Raw genomic sequence first — 25778 nt, 5'->3', positions numbered from 1 at the left:
CTCCATCTTCACCATCCCACCCACCTCAGCCTCCATCAACGGTCTCGATCTTCCCAGCTCCCTAACCAAACTCTCTCTCTCCTCTTTCCCCCTAAAACAAATCCCAAATCGTGCGATTTGGGCGTGCCAGTGGAAGGAAGAGGATCGCGAGTGTGTGGGGGTGAAGGCGGTTTGGGGTGCGGCGGCAGCTGCGGCGGAGGAGGGACTGGATCTCTGTCATTTGTCTGTGGGTGTTCATCAACCTCGACGAAGAACTCCGGCGAGAGCCGTTGAGTTCGCAGCCTGGGTTTTACAATTGTTTTTACTTATTTTTATTAATTTTATATTATGGCTGATGTCAGCCTACATCATGTTGCCTTCGGGCTCTTGGGCTGACAACTCGTGCCGGGTCTCTCTTCGGGCGCGCTCGGGCTCCATCGCTAGCACACATTGGGATTGATTGCTCGGGCTCTCTGCCATTGTTTACGGGCCTGTTCCTCGGGGGAGAGCACAAGCTGGAAGTGCCCTAAGCAGGGGGAAAAGGGTGTACGAAAAGCACTTTGCTAGATTATTGCTGAATTGCATTTTCGTCCTTGGAACACAATGTAAGAGTTGTCCATGTCCCAACCATCCACTGCACAACGAAATCTAAACCCCAAGAACCCCTAGGCTTGCAGCCTCTGCCCCTCTCCATCGACCGTGAACCCAAATCCACTGTCACCAATAACCATTGTGAGCCACCACCCAACCACTGTTAAACCCCCGAGTACACAAGAACCTACAAATCCTGGTTTATAAAGCTAGTTGCAGGCTTAAGTCATCACCAATGTAAAGCTGACACGCGACGATCCATGGTGGACCAGTCATTTATAAGAGCTAATAGTGACATCCATACAACCACCTCCACGACCTCTCGCTTTGTCCGCGAATCAAGAAGCAAACTCTCCAGCTTTGACAACAACATGCTTAATTTCAACGGTGCAACATCCAAGTTGTTGACAAATTTTGGTTTCTCTGATTTTTGAAATTACCTCCTATGGCAATCCTTCAGAGACATCCACCAAATGTTGGACATCCTAAGGTTTAAACTTTCCTCTTTGGCATCGAGTATGAAAACCAACTATTTGCTAAAACTCGAGTTATTCAGTTAGTGTGTCACATCCCTATCAAACCAATGAGACTTCAAATGCTTATCAATCGGAAGCGACACCAACATGATATCGTCCATGAACACATGCGACCAATCTCCAGCGACAAACTCAAAAACCTCGACATTGGCTTCGACTGAGCTGCATCCCGGAACCTTTCTCACCATTTTCTCCTCCATTTACTTAGCATTGTGCTATGTTCTTCCCGATGTCCTATCTGACAGCCGCATCCGAAGTAGCGATTCCCTTCCTCGCTCAGGAAAGTAAGAAGGAAAGGCGTAAAGCAAGTACTGCGAACCACATCGTCCCACTGGTTGGTGGAGGCGTACATGTTTGGAAGAAGAACATGCACTCCACTGTGCTCTAAACTTTTCCCAGACAAACGCTCGACCATTTCTTTTTATAACTCAACATATCCATGAACTCCACATGCATTGAGCAATGCAACAAAAGACTTCCGAGTCTGGTTCCACGGGCATCTTTCTCACTGCTTTCTTTGCCTATTCTAGCATACCAGCTTGTCCTAGTAAATCCACCAAACAACCACAGTGTTGTACCTTGGGCTGTATCAGCGTTATACTTTCAAAGACTCGCAGTCCCGAATCCACCAAACCCATCCGACTGCAAGCACTCAATATGCATATGAATGTAACCATGGACTGCATGAGTGACGAAAAAATTGTTGGAAAATAATAAATTTAGGACATAGGCTCAGCCCGTTTGAATTAGGTTTTGTTAGAGATTAAGATTTAGTTTATTATAAATAGAATGCCTGTTATGTACTTAGAACAAGCTGTCAAGATGTAGTTGTGTTCGCGTCAGGAATTTCCGTCGGGGACGTTTCCTGGCCGACGAGCACACAGCTCCCCGGGAGGTTGGCGCCGGTTGAGGGCTGCTGTTGGGCTTCTGCTTCACTGTCGGGCTTTGTCGGGCAAGGCTCGTCGGGCAAGACTTATCGGGCAAGAATCGTCAGGCAAGGCTGGAAGAGAAGGACATCGTTAACTTTGAGATGTGCCTTTGTGGGGCCTTAGTTGTAGGCCTTGAGGCTCACAATCAAGATTAACTTCTAAGTATTCAGGCGTGCCACTGCCATCTTTAGCATGGCAGATGTAAATGGATGTCGAGTTTTAGTTGTATATATATATATATATGCCTGAGAAACCATGTTAGTTATAACAGGTGCCTTTGTGGGGCCTTAGGTGTAGGCCTTGAGACTTCCCATCAATAATTAAACCAGTGCTCGAACACATAATATTTGTTCCATTGATTGCAGGAGTCTTACAACTATTATACTTCTGATTACTCGAATTCGAGAGATAGAACGAACCCAAATAGGTGCCTTTGTGGGGCCTTAGGTGTAGGCCTTGAGGCTTCCCATCAGAATTCGTTCTTTATACTCAAACGTTCTAGACCGCGGAACAGATTGAATCCAAATAGGTGCCTTTGTAGGGCCTTAGGTGTAGGCCTTGAGGCTTCCTATTAGAATCCATTCCATGCTTAAGCGTTCTATGATAATCACAATATAATAGAAATAAAACTAAGGGGTAGGTCGATTACTTGCGCCCCAAGTAACTTCAGACTTCTTGTTTATCAAGGACTATCGTGGATGGGTTAAGTCCACATAAGGTTCTTTTTTATGCCTTGAGGCCAAGGACTTTCAACTGATCAAATTTACATGCCCGAGGGCTTAGAACTTAGATCTAGTTTGAACAATGAAGATATATTCAAATCAGATCCAAGTGCTGAGAGATTCTTTTAGTAGTCATCTTACTAGAAATAACTTGAATACAACTGGAAGTATACAACATATTGCTAGGCTAATGAATGAAAAGACAAAAACAAAGAAGGTCGGGCAAGGTTTAACCTTGTCGGGCAAGCTTGCTCGTCTTGCAGGTCCCTATCTTTGTGGCTTATCAAGGGTCTGAGAGCTTTAGAGAGGGGTAATGAGATGAGTTTACAAAGAGAAATCGATACTACAACAAGGTTGAACAGGGTAGTAGAGCTATTACAAAGGTTTGAGTGAAAGCTTGTCCCGAGAGGGATGAAGGCTTGGGCTGACTACAGCTTCGTTTTGAAGGCAAATCTGGCTTTGAGCAGAGTTTGTGCTTGCATTTGTTTGTTTGATTGAGTGTCCTTATTCCTGATTTCTCTTTCTTCTTTTATAGACAACTCAGCTTGGTCTCTTGTGGGAGCAGCCTTGCCCGAATGCAACTTAAGAGACAGTGACTCATCAACTATTTTACTTGTCCTGCCATTATAAAGTACTTTATGGACTGTATAGCTGGTCAGTCTATACCACTTGGCCTTTGGGTAGGTGAGCAAGTGGTCTTCATGAGTTGCACCAAGTCAGAAAACCCTTTTCTGCTTTCTGGGTTTTGGCTGGGCTTAGGCCGACTCTTCCTTTGGGCATCCTTTTGGGCCAGCCCTTTTCCTGAGCCCAAAGTTCAAGTTTTGATCCAAACAAGTTGTTCGATTATAGCCGTCTCAGCAGTCTCGTTTAATCAATAATATTCATAGTATATTTCGTTTGTTAGTCGCCTTGGCTCCACGTGATATCCCATATCGACTGTATCTCTAAGAAAAGAAGAGTTTAAATATCATAACCCCACTTCATCAAACACCGAGGCATTTTGTGATAAAACCCCACACCTGATGTGCACTTGGTAATTAATTACTAAGTTAAGAACAATATCGGTGTTGTTGGAAGTAGGCATTTGACCTGTCTCTCTAATAATTATATAATTTTACATGGTATCAGAGCTAGGGAGCGGGCTGTACTGCCACGTGATGGGTGAGTTTCATTGGCCTCGTGCGTTGATGGTGGGTCCCTTGGCCCCGTGTGTAGGGTAAGTCCCATTGACTCTGCGTGGTTGCCGATGTGTGGATCTCTCACGTGTGACCCACTAATTGGTTCCATGTGAGGGAGCGTGTTGAAATATCCTATGTCGCTCTTTTATGAGAAAATAAGAGTTTAAATATCTTAACCCTACTCCAACTAATACCTATGCCTTTTGTGATAAAGCCCTATACTTGACGGATTATGCAGGTGGTAATTAAGACATTGGGGACAATATCGATGTTGTTGGAAGTGGGTTGTCCGTCTCTCTGATAATTCTACATATGCAAAAATCGAGGACGATATAGCTGCAAGAAGTAGTACTGCAATGTTGGTAATGCAGAGAGGGAAGGTTGAAGCTGTTGCTGCTGAAATTGAAGTAAAACGCAGGTAATTCATGGTCTTATTTCTCTATCTCCTCTGATTCTTCTCCTCTCTGAGTATATGTATATAATTGTTTATCGTTTTCTCCTTGAAAATCGTAACGGGGAAAGGAAAAAAACAAACCAAACATCACATGTATGTGCTTACATTTTTGTTTGACAGTTTTTCTCCGTTGTCTTTATCTGGTGCATGAGTTTCGAAGGTTTAAGCCCTAATTAAGTAAATTAAGGAATCTTTTAAACACAATTGTTATGCTTAGTGATAACATTATCTAAGGATATCCTAGTATATGAGAATCACAAACTCAACTACTTCGTGTTTTACTATGAATTGACAATTTACAGTAACAAACTAACAATATATACGACACATGAAGACACTTTGACCAAAGACGATTAACTATTAACATATTTTTAACAATCAAGGACACAGTCTATTGCTTAAGGTTGAGGGATATAAACTAAACCCTATAGATGTTATATATGCATTGCATATAGCGCTGCCGCCATCACCAAACCATGTTTGGTTAACATTCACTTTTATTTTTCAATGAAAAGATGGAGAGATTAGAAGGTTATTTCTTATAACACTTGTACGAGATTTTATAGGGAAGTAAGTGAGAAAAAACTCTAAAGCTTGTCCTCTATTTATAGAGGTTTAAGTGCCCCATTCTGATTAGGTTAAACAACCCGGATTTGGATCCTCGCCGGATCCCTTTCCTGGGGATCTTAAGGATCAACGAATACGGACCGTTGATAAAAAATCGTGTAGTCATAATTTTTTCCTTTTCTATATTTTTCACGTAAAACGATGTTGTTTTACTTTAAAAAAAATAAAAAACATTTAATTGGGACCGCACGATTTTTTATCAACGGTCCGTGTTCGTTGATCCCTAAGATCCCCAGGGAGGGGATCCGACGAGGATCCAAATCCAAACAACCCTTCAGAAACGTCATATCATCACTTTGTTTGCACCCTTCGTTAAGAGGCACCACTTTCAGGAAGACATATCTAATCACTTGAATTTAACTTCTTTTTCTTTTTAAAAAATAAGAACAACTGGTGGCAAGTCACAGTTATCTACTCATTTTTGACCCGAAGAGGCTATGGGGAATTTTACAATGCCCCTGAACTTGTCAAATCCCTTGTTTATTTTGATAACTTTTTTATAACATTATACGTCCAACAACATTTATTTAATTTGACAGGCTAATGATGCAACACTAGCTATCACAGATTACAGGTAAACAGAAGTTGAGAGTCTAGGTTTGGGAATGGCAATGATACTCTTGGCCTTTTGAATTGTAATCCCAACAATTTCTTCCATATTGTCCACGACTTCAGGAGGGCATTCCCACTCAAAGGCATGGAGAAATGCTGCCAAGTAAAATTGCACCGTGCGATGAGCAAGCGGCCATCCTACACAGATCCTTTTCCCACACCCAAATGGCAGTAGATTGAAGTCTTGGCCTTTCACATCAATCTTCGAACCAATAAACCTTTCTGGTTTGAATTTGCAAGGCTCTTCCCAAATGCTTGGATCTCTAGCCATCCCCCAAATGTTCACCACCGCAACGCAATCCTTAGGAAAATGATACCCAGAAACCTCACAAGCCTCGTATGAGCGACGAGTAATGAGTGGGGCTGCTGGGTGGAGTCGGAAAACTTCTTTCACTGCTGCTTGAAGGTAAGGCAAATTCGCAATGTCGCTTTCTTCAACAAATCTGTCCTTTCCAACAACTTGGTCCAATTCCAGAACTATTTTCTTGTGTACATCAGAGTTTTTTAGGATCTCTGCCATTCCCCACTCAACAGTGCTTGTGCTTGTCTCCGTGCTTGCAATGAACATGTCCTACAAAATCAAAATCAAGACAATTCTTAATTTCTTAAAATGAATCAATTTCAAATAGGTTTGATTTGTTACACAATCAGTAGTCCCAAAAGCCTACAGCCACCGGACTCAAAAGCTAAAACTGTTTTAAACAATGGGCCAACAATGTATATCAAGCTTATATATTGACTTACCGAAAGCAAGCTTTTGATCATGTTTCTAGAAAGCGTTCTCAGGTCAACATCTTTATCACTTCTATAGTTCAACAATGCATCTAACATGTCCCCTTTCTCCTTCTTAGTATTATTGTTGATTCCAATTTCCCTCTCTGTCAACCTCTCGTCAATAAGTTTCTCATACGAAGCATCATATTTCCAAAAGATCTCCAATGTTCTCCGCTTGAGCCCTTGAGGATCAAAGGGCTTGAATAATGGGAAGAAATCAGCAACATTTCCCGTGCTAAGAAGTTTTATTAATTCTCTTAATGATTCTTTCATTTCTCTCCCTTCCTTTGTTGTGTATTCAAAAAGGCTCTTACTGCATGTAAGGTTACTTGTAATGTTGGCTACGGTGATGAAAACCCACTCTCCAATGTTCACCGGATTCTTTGACGAAGAAGCTGAGTAGAGCTGCTTCAGTAATCCATGGACCTACAAACAATTGAAAGAATAAACCATATTCAGAGTATCAATATCAATATAAAAATTAAAATCTTTTTTCCAATATTTGAAAATTTCTTTCTCCAATATTTGGTGTGTGTATTAAATTTGACGATTTTCCCAAATACTTAAGAACATATCCTCAATATATAGGAGAGGACTTTATTATAAGAATGAACTGAACTCACAATCTCATTACGTGGTGTCACTAATACACTCATGTATTTCACCACTATTAATTATAGCACATAAATTAGTATGAAAACGAGGCAATGAAACTGCCCAAATAAACAATTTCTTGCCAACAGCGTTCAATGTAAAGAACAGTTCTTTTCACAAGTGTTTTTGATGGAAGCACAAAAAAATGTTAATGCTTGCCTTAACTTTTTCTGCTGAATATAGTCAAAATTACTTTTGGTCTTCTTAAAATATTCTTAATTATTTCAAAAGCACTTCTTAAAAGTCTCAATCACTCGATCTAGAAAAATAAAAAAAAACCAGTATTGTAAGTGTGCATCTCTTATCAAATCAACAGATACTACTGCAATTACTTCATGAACTTATTGATCAAATTAAGATATGCAGAGATGCTTCAATGATTTAAAATGTGATCTTACAAATTATTTCAATTACGTAATCTAACATGATCCATATTTTGAGATGAGAAAGTTAGTTCTTGACCTAGCTTAAATTTTATAAGCGATTCTTGCATGCTAATCCCCTCCGAGCAAATGCTCACGATGCTAGAGTTGCAGAGGTTCTTGGGCTCGTTAAACATAATGCTAGAGTAACAGTTCTGCAAAGTGTCAAAAGCAGGAACAAGTTGGCAATCTGCCACAACTTCCCCTTCCATTTGCAAGCTGTTTGCCAAGATCATGCCTATTCCCACCTGTCCCTTCTGCACTCCCGAACTAATCCCACGGTAACAAATCACCAACTCTTGAACCATCGACAGCAACCATCCCTTGTTCCAAATTTCCAAGATTGTTTCTCTGCTAAAGGATGCCTTGTACCTGTTCGACGAATTGCCCCAGTCAATCTGAAAGCTCTTTTCGGTACTAGCACCTCCTCCTGCCGGAAGCTTGATCTGCCTCTGGTTGCTTGGCTGTGGTGCCTTGTACCTGCTCGACGAATTGCTCCAGAGAATCTGCGTTTTTTTTTTTTTTTTTTTTTTTTTTTTTTTTCTCAGGGTGCCCAAGGTGATTCTGCGTTCAACCGCCCAAGGATATTCGGCGTTCAACCTTACTTTATGGTGTTGACAACTCTAAACTGAATTATCATGGGCACAAATATCGTCTGTCCATGGGGTTTTCTTGCAGAGACGGTTATGCCGACAACTAATATGCCCCCCGTTCAACCAACTCTGAAGGCAAGGACTTTTGCTTCTGTCGTTTCCATCCCAATTGAAGACGTCCATCTCATCCAACTTCCAACTCCGGTTGTGCGTGGGGACAAAACATATGTCAAAATTAGCGAGGATCTATACCAAGAACAGTTGAAGTTGTTTCAAAATAACCTCCTTGGGCGTTTGCTCCTAAAAAAGGCTTCTACGCCAATGAAGACCGGTGCTCTAAAATCTTGCTTAGAAGATGCATGGCGCCCTACTGCACCATGGAACCTGGTTCCTATAGGTAAAGGTTATTTTGATATCCATTTCAATAAGGAAGATGATATGCGACGGGCATGGGGTGGCGGTACGTGTACTCTTGCTACTGGTTTATTCAGGTTATCAAAATGGACGCCAGATTTTAAACCAGGTGATGTTCTCCCTCAAACTCATGCTCAGGTATAGATCAAAATTTTTGGTTTAAGTCAGGAATATTGGCATCCTAGACACTTGATGGAAATTGCGAGAGGGGTCGGCACTCCCTTGCAACTAGATTCAGCTACAAGGGAAAGGCAATATGGTTATTATGCACGCATATTAGTTGATGTCAATCTTGCAGATGATTTACCTACATCTCTTATGGTTGAAAGAGAAAGTCATGGCTTCCCGGTTGAGGTGGTTTATGAAAATTTACCGCCCAAATGTAGTCACTGTGGTTTGATAGGGCACTTGGCTAATAGCTGCAGACAACTTAAACAGATGTCGAGAGGTCGTTCTCGTAGCCGGACGCGAAAGGGTGGTAACATGGGGGACAACAAAATCGGAGATCACTCTCGCAGCTAACTGCACATGGAATATCGTCCCATAAAAGATACAACAATACCGGTTAATGTCTTTTGTGGGTCACATGCTTCTGAACCTGAACCTCTTCAACAGGTTGATCAATTGTTGCCTGCAGGTATTAAGGCAGCGGATGATGGTAGTGCTGAGCCCATTCTTCAGTCTCCTCTTGGAATAACGCCAGCTGTTTCTGGTAATGTCATACCAGAGACTGACACCGCTGATACGCATATTAGTATTTAATCCCCTGGGATTTCGCATATTAGCAATTCTATGACCGGATCGCTGTCTCCAGATGGATCATATCCTCTTAATGGTCTTTCTTATGGTCAGCATTTGGGCAACACCATTGTCCCAAACAATCTTGGCCCACATGATCTCTGTGACGACTCTAGCTCTCCTCCTGGCTTTGAGCAGGTCGAGACGGTAGCTCATAATAGTCAGCAGCTGGGCAACACAGATGTCCCAAATAATTTTGGCATGCAGGATCCTCATGACAACCATAGCATTCCCCCTGGTTTTGAACATGTTGCGACATTAGCTAAAGATGTCATCGATATTGTCAATCACATAGAAGGCTGTGATATGGATGGTTTTACTCCTGTGTTATCTAATAGTCAACGGAAAAAACAAAAGCAGCTTGCCAATCTTAATCAACCCTCTGATAAACCATATCCAAGTAGGGTCCGAGGAATACCAGCTCGTTATAAATGAAGGTTCTCTTCTGGAAAATCCGTGGCATTGGTAACGATGACTCTCGGACGGAGCTCTCTAACATATGTCGGTTGCATCACCCGGATTTGGTTTGCATTGCAGAGCCTATGGTGACTTTTAATTCTATTTCAGCTGCTTATTGGGATTCTTTAAATCTATCTGCTCTTACTTTTAATTCTAGAGGAACTCTTGCTCCCAACCTTTGGTTACTAACATCTTCAGCTTGTGCAGACCCTTTAGTTATCTCTATCTCGGATCAACAGGTTACGGTTCGCTGCACTTTTGACCATATCCCGAGCCAGTTCACATTTGTTTATGCAAGCACTTCACCTATCAAAAGAAGAGACTTGTGGGCTGATTTTATCTCTCTGCGCCCACAAACACATGTTCCATGGATGGCTATTGGTGATTTCAATGCTATCCTGGGCGCCCACGAGCAGATGGGAGGAGGCAGACCGTCCCAAGCTTCATGCGCTCAGTTTAGGAATATGTCTGACACTTGTAACTTTACCCACTTGAACACATCTGGGGCAGCCTTTACATGGTCTAATGGCTGGAGGTCACGTGGTCGCACTGAAAGAAGGTTAGATCGCTCCTTGTGTGATATTAGTTGGTTTGATTCTTGGCCCCACTCTAACTGCATAGCATTGCCAAAGGTAGTCTCAGATCACAACCCCCTTATCTTCTCTGGTTCTAGAGTTTTGAGCAATGGTCATCGTCCTTTCCGTTTTCAATCAATGTGGGTTCAACATCCATCTTTTCGAGAAACTGTAACTCATTGCTGGAGAAATACAGTTGTCTATGGTTGTCCTATGTTTATCATTCTGCAAAAATTGAAAGCTCTAAAAACCTGCTTGCGCCAATGGAATTTTTCGGTCTTTGGTGACGTCCATAATAGAGTGGCTAATGCTCGGCATAATCTTTCTATGATTCAACAAAGAATTTCAACTGAGGGTATAAATAATGATCTTTTCGAGGAGGAGATTGTCGCCAAGACTACAGTAATGGAGTCTCTCCAAATGCAGGAGGCATTTTGGAAAGATAGAGCTCGTGTTAAGTGGTTAACTAAAGGGGATAGAAATTCTTCTTTCTTTCATGCCTATGCTCGTATTAAATCATCCAGCTCTCATATCAGTTGTATTCTTGATGGAAACAATCTTCTTACTGACCCGCTGGCAATTGAGAACCATATTGTTAATTTCTATCAGACTTTGTTCGGCTCTTCTTTCACCCCTTCAGGTATTGATGTGGTTTGTGAAGTCATCCAGCCGATGGTCACAGACTCTGAAAATGATCTCTTATCTGCCTTACCTACTGATGAGGAAATTAAGGAGGCATTTTTCTCCTTAAGTGCTTCCAGTGCGCCAGGGCCAGATGGTTTTCCAGGTTTTTCCTATCACCATTGTTGGGATATTGTCAGCTTTGACGTTATTCAATTTGTGAAGCAATTCTTTCAATCAAATTGGTTATACCCCAATGCCAATAGTAATTTCTTAGTTTTGATTCCGAAGGTGGAAGACGCTATTTCCATGACTCATTTTAGACCTATTGCTTTGGCAAACTTTCTCTTTAAGATTATTCCCAAAATTTTGGCAGTTCGTCTTTCTCATGTTGTTCAACGCATTATTTCCCCGCATCAGGCTGCTTTTATACCTGGCCGTCGTATCACAGATTGTATTGGCCTTGTTTCAGAATGTTTCAATGTGCTTGACAAAAAAACTCGTGGTGGCAATATGGGAGTCAAAGTTGATATAGCTAAGGCTTTTGATACTTTAGATTGGTCATTTCTTTTGCGGGTGCTTACTAACTTTGGGTTCTCCACTTGTTTTATAGACTGGGTTTCTACCATCTTAAGATCTGCTAAATTGTCCATCCTAATCAATGGTTCCCCGCATGGTTTTTTCTCTTGTTCCCGAGGAGTGCGCCAAGGGGATCCTCTCTCTCCGTTACTTTTCTTTCTAGCTGAGGAGGCGTTATCAAGGGGCCTGAGTCGTCTTCAACTTGATGGGCTTACTAAGCCAACTTTTGCTCCAAGAGGTTGTATCTCTCCTTCTCACGTTCTCTATGCAGATGACTTATTCATTTTCTGTAGAAGTGATGGTGTCACTCTGCGTAATTTGCAAGGTTTCTTCGATAGATATAGTAGAGCCTCTGGTCAATTTATCAATAAGGCAAAAAGTACTTTCTACTTGGGCTCTACCTCAAGGCATCTCAAAGCTGTGGTTGAGAGTTACTTGGGTTTCAAAGAAGGCAAAGCACCTTTTGTCTACTTAGGAGTTCCAATCTTCTGTGGCAAGCCTAAAAGGAGTTATCTTCAAGTCTTGGCAGATAAAGCTAAAGCTAAGTTAACTGGTTGGAAGGGGAAGCTTTTATCTATGGCAGGAAGAGTTCAACTCACTCAATCAGTTTTTCAAAGTATGCTCTTGCATAGCTTCTCTGTTTATAAGTGGCCTTCTTCCTTGCTAAGGCCTCTTTCAAGATGTGCTCGCAATTTTATATGGTCTGGTGACGTAACCTCCAAGAAGTCTGTTACCGTTTCTTGGCGTCAGATATGTGCTCCAAAGAATGAAGGTGGTTTGGGGTTGCGTGATCTTGGCTCTCTTAACACTACTGCTCTCTTAAAGCTTGGATGACTTATTATTACTACTGATTCCCCTTGGAGTATTTATCTTCGGGAACGTTTCAAGCTTCATGGTCGCCTATATTCTTGTAGTTATAAGCAATCTTCTATATGGCCTGGTATTAAATCCATTCTTCATATCTTGTTTCAGAATTGTCGTTGGGTGATTGGAAATGGTTCTACTACTTCCCTTTGGGTTGATAAATGGCTGGATAAGCCTATTGTGGACGTCGTTGGTGTTGGAAATGTGCCCTAAAGCCAATCATGTGATGATACTTTACGGACATTTCACATGTTAAACTAATCTAGTTTAACATATAAAGGGCATAAATTATTGTTTGAGCCGTCTCATATAAATGTTATATGCTTAAAACGATAAAGTCCAAGGAATTTGTGATTGGGAAAATGTAATCTAATGAAGTTAGATTCTTGAGACCATTCTTTCGTAGACACATCCTAAACGTTCCTGATCATAGGATTGCCAATTGGGCATTGACAGTCCGTCAAGATCGGTACGTACTATGTCTTCTCTCAGGGAGAGTGATTAGTCTCTAGTCATTGGTGTGTGTGACATCAAGACAAGTGCTGTAGGTGCTCAATAGAGAATGAGTTCACTGAACGCGATCAACGAAGAGTTCTCATATTCCATGTCACATGAGAACTCATGGTTGGGATAATGCAAAGTAGTCCTTTGACCTGAGGCATCATAGTTGTCTTGTGGTTAAGACCTTGATCTTTGATTATGTCAAAGTCATCCCACCAGGAGGGTGTCCACGGCATCGTTGGGGTCAAGCCGCTTAGCTATGGAGACAAGTGAATGCGCAACAAGGGATCTCTAACCTTCAAACCGTTTGAAGGAGAATACTCTCTGATATGATTTGAATCTCTGGCCAGAGTATGAATGAGATTTGGGAATGCGTTCCTAATCACATTCAAGGTAATCATATAAGCACAAGACACACATTGGATAGTAGACATGAGAAAATAAACTATCAAACCAAACAATGTGGTCAAGAGTATTAGATTAGAGAAGGACCGTATTGCATTTGTAATCTCGAACTGAATAGGTTCTCTAACCTCTTCTGATTAGCTTGGGTAACCATGATATGCTGCTAGGTGTCACTCATGGTTTGTGGAAGCCCTAAACGTGTATAATCACTAAAGGGAGAATTGAAAATAGTTTCAATTCACAATCGATGTAAAATGGTTTTAATCGCCCACTACCTCGCTAAAAGGAACCTAATGGATCGCACACCGTGAAAGGTGGAGATTGGAGATTAAACGGAAATGAGTAAGAATGATTAAATGGTTTAATCATTTATTTATGGCAAGGATTAATTAATATGTTAATTAATCAAACGAATAAGTTCGTTAAAGACTTCGGGATAGTTTTGGACCTTAAGGCCTAATGGGCTTCGAACGTCAAGCCCATTAACTTAAGTTGTATGACAATTTAATGAATGAAGATTCATTAAAGCCCAAAAGCCCAAAATCCCCTAAATGGCCAGCCATGATGAAATGAATTAGGGTTTTGGTTGTTTAGGTCACTTAAAGAAGTGACTATATAAATGATTTTATAGCCAAATATTCATTAGGTGAAAAATGGGTTTATTTTGGGGGAAAATAGGTGAGAATTGTCTCTCCATTTTCTCTCTAAAGAGGCCAACACCTTGGAGGGTACATCTAGCAATCCTACTACTCCAAGGTCACTCATTTCTTCTACAATCGAACCTTGGTGTCGAGAATTAGAGGTTCTCAATTTTGGGAACTTGGAGAACCTATTCTTCCATCCAAATCCATGGATCTAAGAAGCAAGGAATGAAGGCCCTTATCTCTTTGGGTGATTAGCCTTTGCTTATGCAAAGAGGAATCTACAAAGGTATTAATTTCAACTCACTTATGTTTTGAGTTGATTATTGGTTCACCAATCTACTAGGCTTTGAATTTCATGGGTAAATGTTTTGTTTTTGAGTGCATGTAAGCATGATTCCGCCTTTAATTGTTAATTGCATGCTATATGATGTTGCTCAAATGAACATGTTTTACAAAATAATTCCTTCAAGTGGTATCAGAGCCTAGGTCTAGTAGTTGGTGAATCCTTTTGTGTTTTGTAGTTCATAAGTTTGTGATCTAAAAGTTGTAATTGTTACAAGCTTTATTCTTGCTTCTTTGAAAGTAAATTTTGTTGGAAAATTTGCTATCTCAAATGTTGTAGATGTTGTTCATATGAGCATGAATATTGGAGCTAAAATTTGGTGCCATACTTTTGGGAAAATTCGGCCAAAATCAAAGGGTGAATTTTTGGGTTCTTGTTTGACTTGTTAAAAGTGTTTTAATGTGTTCTTTGGAACCCCTAAGTACCCTAGTTTGGTTAGATGTTATTTCCCTTAAGTAAGAATGGTTTTGGAATGTTTTTGGGTGGAAAAAGTTCATGGAAAAATTTGGGTTTTTCATGGATGTTCTTCATTGTTCTTGATGTTCTTGCCAAGAACAAAAAGGTTTGGTGTTTTGATTCAAAGTTTTGATTTATTTCATAAAGTTTATGTGATATGTTTTTTAAATGATTTATCATGTATTTAAAGTGTTAAATATTTGATTAAATGATGATAGAAATATCTATCATCAAAACATATATTATTTTTATGAAAGGTGATTGAAATAATTGTGATTGAATTATTTCATAAACTTATCTTACATACACTTGCATGTTTTTGACAAAACTCACAAATCAACACACACACCAACCTTATCTCTCCCTAAAACCGGCCACTCCCTCAAAGGGAGTACTTTTGGGGCTTTTATGCAATTACATAAAGTTTTGATACTTTTGTGTATTTGCACTTTGGCCCAAAAGTTTACGTTTTTACGTTTAGGTCCAAAAACGCTAAAGGACAAATTGTTTTGATCCTTTAATGATGTTTTTGCATTATTAAAAGTTTGGGTTCTAGTTGTATTTACATGAAGTTGTGACTTTTGTGTATTATACAAAGTGACCCCAAAAGTTTTTGTTATTGCAATATGGCCCAAAAGTTGAGGTTAATTGCAAGATGGCCCAAATAGGATGAGAACAAAATTGTTTTGTCTCTTTAAATGAGAATTGGATTTTCATTTTGTTTAGCTCCATTTAAATCAATTTTATGGATACAAAAACCAAATGAAAATGTTGCATTCATTAATTAGTTAAAGTGTTAATTAATTAAAGGGTGATTATGAACCTAAGCCTAATATAATTGAGCTATGTGAAAGGCGTTTCAAATTTGTTTGAACCATGGGAATGTGTAGATTAGATTTTGGTTGTAATTTGATTTGATCAAATGTTGTAAAAGGGCTTAAGCTCTTCTTTACTTTAAAGTAATTTGTTATATGCAAATGTTGTAATGAGCATAAGCTCACCTTTACTTTGAAGTACTTCTTTCTTGCTTTATACGATATGCATGAAAATGAAGTAGTTGGGTCCAACGCCCATAAGACAACACGCCTTAATGTGATTAAACGCGTAACTAAAATCAATCTTCATTCCTAGACCGAGGTTCAACACAAGGCTCGTGTTGAATCTAAACAAAGGTTCATAATCATCCTTAGGCCCTAAGGCAACTATGTAGTCCATCAAATGAATGCAAAGTTTATGTTAGTAGTATCATATACTCTTGCTTTAAAAATCGTTTTAAAAGCATAGTGGGAGTATTATGTACAACTAAAACAAAGAGATGGACCAATAGTTGTTATAGGACCAAAATAGTTTTAATAGAGATTAAAATGTATGTTTATATGTGATGAGACCTAAAACCCTCAACCAAACCAATATTAAGTTGATAAGCGAGAGATGTTTAGAATATCTCTTCGTGGCCTTCCACCGTGGTGGGATCCAATCGTTTATGACTTGTACACCGGCTTCACCCTATCATGGGAGAGTACACAGTGCATGCTTATACTCAGGAGGAATCCATATACATATGATGAGGTGAGTGTAGGCAACGAGGATAGCTATATATCGTATCATCGTGAGGCTATTCTTGAACCCCTTCACACACTAAGCATGGTGGGAAGAACTTAACTAAGTGCAATGGAACCAATATCATATCATTGTGAGGTTACATTCTCTAGAGGCTAAATAAGATGGGTACTTGCATGAGTTGCAAATGAGTAAGCGTACTCTCTCATTATTATTGTTGCTAGCCATATATCGTATCATCGTGAGGTGGGCTTGGTAATAGTGAGCCTCCCATAACCTACTAGGAGTTTCATCCAAAACTCTCGAATTCCTATGAGGGATATGGAATTTGCCAAAAATAGTGGGTGGTGCTATTTGATTTAAAGACCCAAATCAAATGGCTTAAAATCAATCAATTTATATTCGTTATGTATTTGATTACCAATATATATTTGCAAACGCTATCCAACACTTGATAAAAGCCGAACGTTTAGTTTACGGACTTGGTACTACAAAACCATAGATTGTCTTTAATGGCTTGTAAAAGTACCAAAGTAGTCTCATCCTCACAATCTTACTATTGATAATGTATCATTAGAAGAATATGTTAGAAAAGGTCTATCATAAAGAGGACAACACTTTTAATGTCATAATTCTTCAATTACAATTTGTTGTATGAAGAAATAGGAGTTGCTTTGAACAACTCTTAGTCAATGCAAACACTAGTGCTTATTTCTTTGTTAAATGAACAAAGAACTTGAGAAGAAAGCACAAAGGCATGAACACTTTATGTGCCATGTTTCTTCACTTACAAATTGTTGTATGAAGAAATGAGAGTTGCCTTGTACAACTCTTGAAGGTTTGTAATTATGTTTAGAACATAATGGTTGGTTGACAAAAATAGTCCATTAACATGGACTTATGATGATTTTGAATCATTGAATGTTGAAGTGATAAACCACTTAACGAGACGGAAACTAGGCAAGGACTTCACCTTTGTGTCCCTATCCTAATGGTTCACTAAGTTTATTGTAAACTATATAGTGAACAATAACCACATGCTCTCCAAAATGTTTGATGTGTATAACACAATTGAAAAAAGGTTTCAAGAGAGATAGTGGGAGTTTAGGGACCATGACTAATGTAGTCAAAGGTGAAAGTCAAATAAAGAAGATAAATAACTCCAAGGGAACAAACTTTCTTTATGAAAGGATGGATATTGGAAGGGGTATTTGCAAGAAATGTCTTGCAAGTGTCAAGAACACACCTTTCGAAGGTGTTGTAAATTGTTCTTGAATAGTTCAAAACAGTTGGTTCTTCTACTTGAATGCATGATTCCGTATTAGTGACTATGTTTTACAATCGTTGTAAAAGTGTGGCTAATAAGAAGTAGAAGATTAATGAGAGAAAAGAAAGTACTTCACATTCGAAGCGTGAATCAAATGTAGATCTCTGCGAAAGCAGATGGTACTTACTTCCTCATATGAACTACCAAAGAAATTGGAAAAACATAGATTGTCTTTGTATTCCAATTTTAAGGAACTAAATTCCGTCACTATGTGAAATGGATAAATGTTTTGTTTGACAAAACAATGTTCTTTATTAATCAATGATTGGATTATGGTAATCTAATTAATTATCTCTATAATAGAGATAATATGGTAGTGTTAACTGTTTAGAAAATAATGATGCTTAAAACCCAAAAGGTTGCAAGGAAGTGACTAATCCCAACTAAGTTGTGATTCCTCTAAAAACATAAGTTATGAGTTGGTGAAAGATGGATGCTTTGGATCGTAAGATCCGGATCCAATACCTTCTTGTTAAAATTGTATAGAGGCGAAATGTTCGAATCTTTATTCTTTTGGAAAGAAGAAAGAATCACAAAGTTGTTGAGGTTAATTCACTTAAATGTTAGTGGCACTTGTCCACAAACATAATACTACTCATGTTGAATAACATTCACCGAAGATCACTCTCGGTTGGACTATAGTTTATTTTGAATAAACACAAGTCCGAATACTTTGCAAAATGTTTCAAAGAATTCAAGTAATGTAAGTTGATGAGTAAGACATCTAAAGTATTTACCTCCTTAGATTTGATCCAAGGAAAGGTAACACTTTAGATAAGTTTCCTTGAAAGATATCAAGGAAAATAGCATCATAAGATAATGTATTTCTCCATTAGGAGAAGAACGAACTTGAATAAGATTTAGTTCGTTAGATGTTATCTCTTACCCATATATAGGATATATACTTCTAAAAACAATATGATTGTCAATGAGAAGATCTTCCAATATTTTCATGACTCCATAAGATGTAATTGGAAAGAAAGACAAATCTTAAGCATGTTAAAGATTTGGGGTTGTGTGCTAACAAGCAATATTTGTTTGATAATAATCTTGTAGGATATCCTTAAAATAACTTTTGGATATCGCTTCTATAAACCAACTAACAAATGTTGTTTTGTTGGGTAGTTCATTGTAATTCTACAATGTGATTTGCCTAAAAGCAAATGAACGAAAGATAGAACTCGAAGAATGAGTTCTTTGAGAGACAAGAAAGTAATCAACAAATATAACAACCTAGTTCCTATACCACAAGCTCCAAGGTAGTCGATAAGGATTTATAAACCGTCTCAGTTGAATGGTTTTGAACTTTATGACTATGTCATAGAGTTGCACCTCTTAATTCGAAAGAAATAAGAATGAAAATCCTTATGACTACATTGAGTGCATATACGATATATACTCAAGGAAATGGTAAAGTACCATTTGACTCGAAATAATGAAACCTTCAAAGCTAATTGGTAGCTTAAGGTGACTACAATCAAATAGAATGGTTGACTTTAAAGGAACCATTTTTGACGTAGTCTTAGTTTCAATAAATTCGAAGATTGCTAGCTACAACTAAATGGTGATTCAATGTTTGGACATAATATGGGTTTCCGAAACCATTATTAAGACAGTCTTGATAATATATGTCTAAAACTATAAATCACAAGACATGTAAGTTGTAGAGATCCATCCATCATGGATCTTAGCAAGTTAGTGGGAGCTATTTGCATTTTATGAGAAAAAGGATCAAATCGTTTGATTTCTCATATAGATGTAAATGAATCTTTTGTTTACTAGTTTTACAAAAGATTAGTGGGAGTTAATCATGTTCCTAAAATTTAAGTATATATGATATATTAATTTTGGAAATAAAAAGAAAGCTTCTTCGTTAAAGTTATGACTTTAATACATTATATGAAGATAGAATGTATATGGGAGATATAGTCTATATACATGGGATGGAAATCTATAATGATATATTTCATGATATAATTGGATTATATCAATCCCTAATAATAGACAATGGATGCTAGGAAGTTTCTCATATGATGATAAACTTCAATAAGAATGACGATTCTAGTGAGACTAGCAAGTTGCCCTTCTCAAAGGGAATGTGTCCCTTTGACTCCCAAAGAAATAATGCGTAAATTGAATCCTTTATGCATACGCAGAAAGGTGATTTATGTATTTCATATTGTATGAAAAACATTGATATGAGTTGTACCTAGAACGGTACAAGACAATATCAGTGCAAGCCCAGGATCAGAACCATGGCAACTGTCAAGTAAGTCCTTAAGTATTTAAGAAATACTAAAAGATAAATTCCTCAAAGATCGAGGAAGAATCAAAGTAACGTAATGGAAGCGTAAATGTATTAGATTATGAATCTAATCCATCATTGGATGTTTCTTCATTATGAATGAAGAGATAAACAGATATCTCTTTATTATGACTAAAGAGATATTTGGATGGAAACATTAAAGTAATGACTTTAGTGTGTTCCATTATGAATGCAATATATATTGCCATATAGAAGTTTACAACAATGTTGTTTGGATGGGAAAGTTCATTTATGAACTCTCTATTCGGTTCCAACCAGAAAGTGTATGACACTAATAGGGCGATAGCTCAAGCCTGGGAATCAAGGTCTCATCAAGATCCGAACACAAATGAGAGACTGAACCACATGATTGAGAATCATGTATAATGGTGACGTCGTTATTCTCAAGGTTGCTTCTGTGGATAACACATATAGATATCCACTGTCTAGGCCTACTATTCAGCCATTTATGAAATGACTACAGAAGAGATATCATCATTGATGATCAAGCTGATTGGCTCTAGTGCAAGTGGGAGATTGTTGGAAATGTGCCCTAAAGCCAATCATGTGATGATACTTTACGGACATTTCACATGTTAAACTAATCTAGTTTAACATATAAAGGGCATAAATTATTGTTTGAGTCGTCTCATATAAATGTTATATGCTTAAAACGATAAAGTCCAAGGAATTTGTGATTGGGAGAATGTAATCTAATGAAGTTAGATTCTTGAGACCATTCTTTCGTAGACACATCCTAAACGTTCCTGATCATAGGATTGCCAATTGGGCATTGACAGTCCGTCAAGATCGGTACGTACTATGTCTTCTCTCAGGGAGAGTGATTAGTCTCTAGTCATTGGTGTGTGTGACATCAAGACAAGTGCGGTAGGTGCTCAATAGAGAATGAGTTCACTGAACGCGATCAACGAAGAGTTCTCATATTCCATGTCACATGAGAACTCATGGTTGGGATAATGCAAAGTAGTCCTTTGACCTGAGGCATCATAGTTGTCTTGTGGTTAAGACCTTGATCTTTGATTATGTCAAAGTCATCCCACCAGGAGGGTGTCCACGGCATCGTTGGGGTCAAGCCGCTTAGCTATGGAGACAAGTGAATGCGCAACAAGGGATCTCTAACCTTCAAACCGTTTGAAGGAGAATACTCTCTGATATGATTTGAATCTCTGGCCAGAGTATGAATGAGATTTGGGAATGCGTTCCTAATCACATTCAAGGTAATCATATAAGCACAAGACACACATTGGATAGTAGACATGAGAAAATAAACTATCAAACCAAACAATGTGGTCAAGAGTATTAGATTAGAGAAGGACCGTATTGCATTTGTAATCTCGAACTGAATAAGTTCTCTAACCTCTTCTGATTAGCTTGGGTAACCATGATATGCTGCTAGGTGTCACTCATGGTTTGTGGAAGCCCTAAACGTGTATAATCACTAAAGGGTGAATTGAAAATAGTTTCAATTCACAATCGATGTAAAATGGTTTTAATCGCCCACTACCTCGCTAAAAGGAACCAAATGGATCGCACACCGTGAAAGGTGGAGATTGGAGATTAAACGGAAATGAGTAAGAATGATTAAATGGTTTAATCATTTATTTATGGCAAGGATTAATTAATATGTTAATTAATCAAACGAATAAGTTCGTTAAAGACTTCGGGATAGTTTTGGACCTTAAGGCCCAATGGGCTTCGAACGTCAAGCCCATTAACTTAAGTTGTATGACAATTTAATGAATGAAGATTCATTAAAGCCCAAAAGCCCAAAATCCCCTAAATGGCCAGCCATGATGAAATGAATTAGGGTTTTGGTTGTTTAGGTCACTTAAAGAAGTGACTATATAAATGATTTTATAGCCAAATATTCATTAGGTGAAAAATGGGTTTATTTTGGGGGAAAATAGGTGAGAATTGTCTCTCCATTTTCTCTCTAAAGAGGCCAACACCTTGGAGGGTACATCTAGCAATCCTACTACTCCAAGGTCACTCATTTCTTCTACAATCGAACCTTGGTGTCGAGAATTAGAGGTTCTCAATTTTGGGAACTTGGAGAACCTATTCTTCCATCCAAATCCATGGATCTAAGAAGCAAGGAATGAAGGCCCTTATCTCTTTGGGTGATTAGCCTTTGCTTATGCAAAGAGGAATCTACAAAGGTATTAATTTCAACTCACTTATGTTTTGAGTTGATTATTGGTTCACCAATCTACTAGGCTTTGAATTTCATGGGTAAATGTTTTGTTTTTGAGTGCATGTAAGCATGATTCCGCCTTTAATTGTTAATTGCATGCTATATGATGTTGCTCAAATGAACATGTTTTACAAAATAATTCCTTCAGTTGGTGCAACAGAGATTGCTCATTCTTTATCTCGTACTAAGGTCTCAAATATTATTCGTATGGGAAAATGGGTTATTCCTTCTATTTTTTCTTCTACTTTCCGAGACCTAACTAAAGAGATTTTAGAAATGCCTCTTCCAATTGATGAGGATAAGGACGCTTTAATTTGGGAAGTCTCTACTTCTGGTGTTTTTTCGTTCTCCGATGGCTATGAAATTGTTCGTCATCGATTTCCTGTTAAGAGTTGGGCTTCCATTATCTGGCGTCCTTTCATCCCACCTCGTTACTCTATTTTAGTTTGGAAGATTCTCTTCAACAAGCTCCCAACGGAGGATCAACTTCAGCGCCGAGGCATCCCGCTGGCTCCAATATGCCAACTATGTCACAAGAATTCTGAATCTATTGACCACTTATTTTCTAGCTGTGAATTTGCACAATGTGCTTGGCGTTGGCTAGCTACCCAATTTGGCACTACTATACCACCTACGGGCTCCATCTCTGATCTATGGCTTGTTTTTCTGTCAAAGCAGTTTTCTCCACATCTTCGCAATGTCTGGATAGCTTCAGGGTTTTTCTTACTAATGGCTATTTGGAAGATGCGTAATAAAGTGAAGTTTGAAGGCAAACCTCCCTCCCTCTCTCGTCTCTGCCGCTCCACCTCGACCTGGATTAGGCAGGTTGGAGCTCTCACCCCTGGCCATGTACGAGGCATTTTGGATAGGCAACTTTTAGTTTCCCTTGGAATATCGCCTAACTCCTGTAAAGCTCCTTCTATTGTCCCTGTTCTTTGGCTCCCCCCTCCTTTTTCTTGGGTTAAAGTGAATACTGATGGCCTTGCTAAAGGTAATCCGGGTCCTGCGGCCTGTGGCGGGGTTTTTCGTGACTCTACAAGTTATTTTCTTGGTGGTTTCTCCCTAAGCTTGGGCCATCGTACTTCTTTCTATGCGGAGCTCCATGCTGTCATCCTTGCTATCGAATTGGCCCACGCGCGGGGCTGGAAAAATTTATGGCTTGAAAGCGACTCTTCTAGTGTAATATCATGTTTTGCTTCTGGATCTTTCTCTCCCCCTTGGTCTCTCCAGACACGCTGGAACAATTGTACTCTCCATTTGCAGAACATGGTCTTTCGTTGCTCTCATATTTTTCGAGAAGGGAATGTTGTTGCTGACAAATTAGCCAGTTTAGGGCTTCTATCATCTTCTCTTGTTTGGCATTCCACTCCCCCTATAGAGATCCTTCCTCCTCTGCACTCAGATTTCTTGGGCATGCCAACCCACAGGTTTGTCTCCTCTTCTTGATGTGTGTTCTCCTTTCTTTTCCTAACCTTTTCGGATTCCCTTTTGTTTTGCAACTTGTCTTGCAGGTTTTACCTTTTAGGTTTATAGAGGGGTTTGGGCTTATGTCCGCCCAGTCTTTTCCTTGTATTTTCTTTTCCAAGAGGGGTACGGTCTATGTCCCCCCCTCTTTTGTATTTTATAGAGGGGTTTGGGCTTATGTCCGCCCAGTCTTTTCCTTGTACTTTCTTTTCCAAGAGGGGTACGGTCTATGTCCCCCCCTCTTTTGTATTTCCTTTCTCAAAAGGGGTAAGGTGCATGTCCCCCCCTTTTTTGTATTTCTTTTCTCTTGTTCTATGAGGGGTTAGGTTTATGTCCCTCCCTGTCTAGGTGTATCTTTTTTTTTCTTATCAATAAATTTCCCTCGTAAAAAAAAAAAAAAAAAAAAAAAAAAACATGATCCATAGGCAAAGTTAAAAAGGATGGAAATTAACGAACCTTTTGCTTGCGAAGTGGTGTAAAATTGTCAAGGGCTCTAGTAGAGAAGACATTTTCATTCAATATTCTTCTGAGCACTCTCCATCGTGTACCCATCGGAGAATATACAAGGGAGGTCGCATCATATGACATGACTAGGGAGGTCTCGTTGGCGACATGATTGGAGAAAACAGCCTCCTGTTCCTTGAGGATAATGCGTGCCATTTCCGGCGAAGCTGCCACAATGACCGGCTTTGGACCCAATTTCAGGCTAAAGAGCGGGCCATGAATTTTGGATAACTTAAACAAGTGTTCATGTATTTGGCTGCTTCTCAGTTGAAGAAGGTTGCCGAGTATCGGCCATCCAACAGGTCCTGGCGGGGAGTTTTTCCAATTCTCATATTTGCCGCCGTGGACAAGACGAGTGATGAAAAAATATGCAGCAACTGATAACAAAGCAATCATCATGCAGAGAGGGAAGGCTTCCATTTTTGCTACGTTTTTTTTCCTCTCTCTAGGTCCTCTTCTTGCAATCAAACTCTCAAAAAGAGAGAACAAAACAAACAAACTATGCATCCTTCTAAACTATGCATCTTTCTTTAGACAGTTGTCCGATATGCATGCTGTTTTTCTCTGATACATGACACGCTTTCTGGTAGAAATTGTGGTGGTGATGACAAGTTTACAATATGCATGCAATAAAGTGATTTCGGATAAAAAAAAAAGGACACTTTGGATACGGTTTCTAACTATCAATATTTTTTTATTGAAACCTTGTTAGTTTTTAGTTTTTAATTGAGATCCCTGACATTAATGTAATAATGTAAGTTACTATATTTTTTAAATTAAAAATTGAAAATTGAAAATTTTAATTGTTTATATTAATGAGATTTTAAATAAAACCCATAATTTATGGGATTAAAAATAATAAAATATAAATTATACTCTCTATTATATTTTGTGTGTGTGTGTGTATATATGTATACATATATGTATGGTTACATTAACCAAAATTAACAAAAAAAGTTATTGTACCAAAACATGGATACATTCTCAAATCAACGAAAAAGAATGTACCCACATAAGTTTAAACATAGATTAAAAAATTTGAATGAATTTTATATTAAAAAAAATGTTCATTTTACATATAACAAATTGATGTATTTGAGAATGGATACATTTAAGATTTAAAAAATTGAAAAATTATATGAATGGGTGATTAAAAATTTGAGAATCTTTTGATATATATAAAAAAACTATTAGGTACAAACTTAATTTAATTTAATTTTTTATTATTTTGGAAATGTTTGAATTGAAAATTAATTAGAAGTTTAATAGATGTGTGAGTATTAAACCCTAAATTAATTACTAATTTTTATATTAAAAAATTATATAATAAGCATGTAAATGCATTATCACATTATTGCTAGGGACTTGAATCAAAATTTAAGAACTAATAAGGTCTTAGTCAATGAACAGTAAGAACTAGGGACCAGATACTAATTTTTCAAAAAAAAAAAGAAGACAAAAAGATGCGTTTGTTCCAACGTACTATCTCGGACTGAACTAGCTTAATGGTCTAAACTAGATTAGCTTAAATTAACTTAAGTTAGACTAAATTAGTAAATCATTTGGTGTAGTGTTGAGCAAGATAACGAAAACCCATATCACATTCATAATCACCAACAAGACCAACAAAGCAATTCATAACAAAAATCGTACTTTTTTTTTTAATTTATAAA

General features: G+C 38.5%; 1 protein-coding gene across 1 annotated transcript; it reads right to left on the bottom strand.

Annotated features, from left to right (window-relative positions):
- Positions 1–5488: 5488 nt before the first annotated feature.
- On the bottom strand, positions 5489–24604 carry LOC126582122 (cytochrome P450 76T24-like). The gene is made up of 3 exons (XM_050246132.1): positions 24058–24604; positions 6373–6828; positions 5489–6199 (listed from the first exon to the last, which is right to left on the bottom strand). Exons 1-3 carry the CDS (start codon positions 24523–24525, stop codon positions 5585–5587), a joined length of 1539 nt encoding a protein of 512 aa, XP_050102089.1. The 5' UTR covers positions 24526–24604; the 3' UTR covers positions 5489–5584.
- Between the last annotated feature and the right edge of the window lie 1174 nt (positions 24605–25778).

This window comes from Malus sylvestris, chromosome 9 (genome assembly GCF_916048215.2).
Source record: "Malus sylvestris chromosome 9, drMalSylv7.2, whole genome shotgun sequence".
NCBI lineage: Eukaryota > Viridiplantae > Streptophyta > Magnoliopsida > Rosales > Rosaceae > Malus > Malus sylvestris.
The sequence above is the reverse complement of the archived record's forward strand: the minus strand, read 5'-3'. Positions and strand labels throughout refer to the sequence as shown.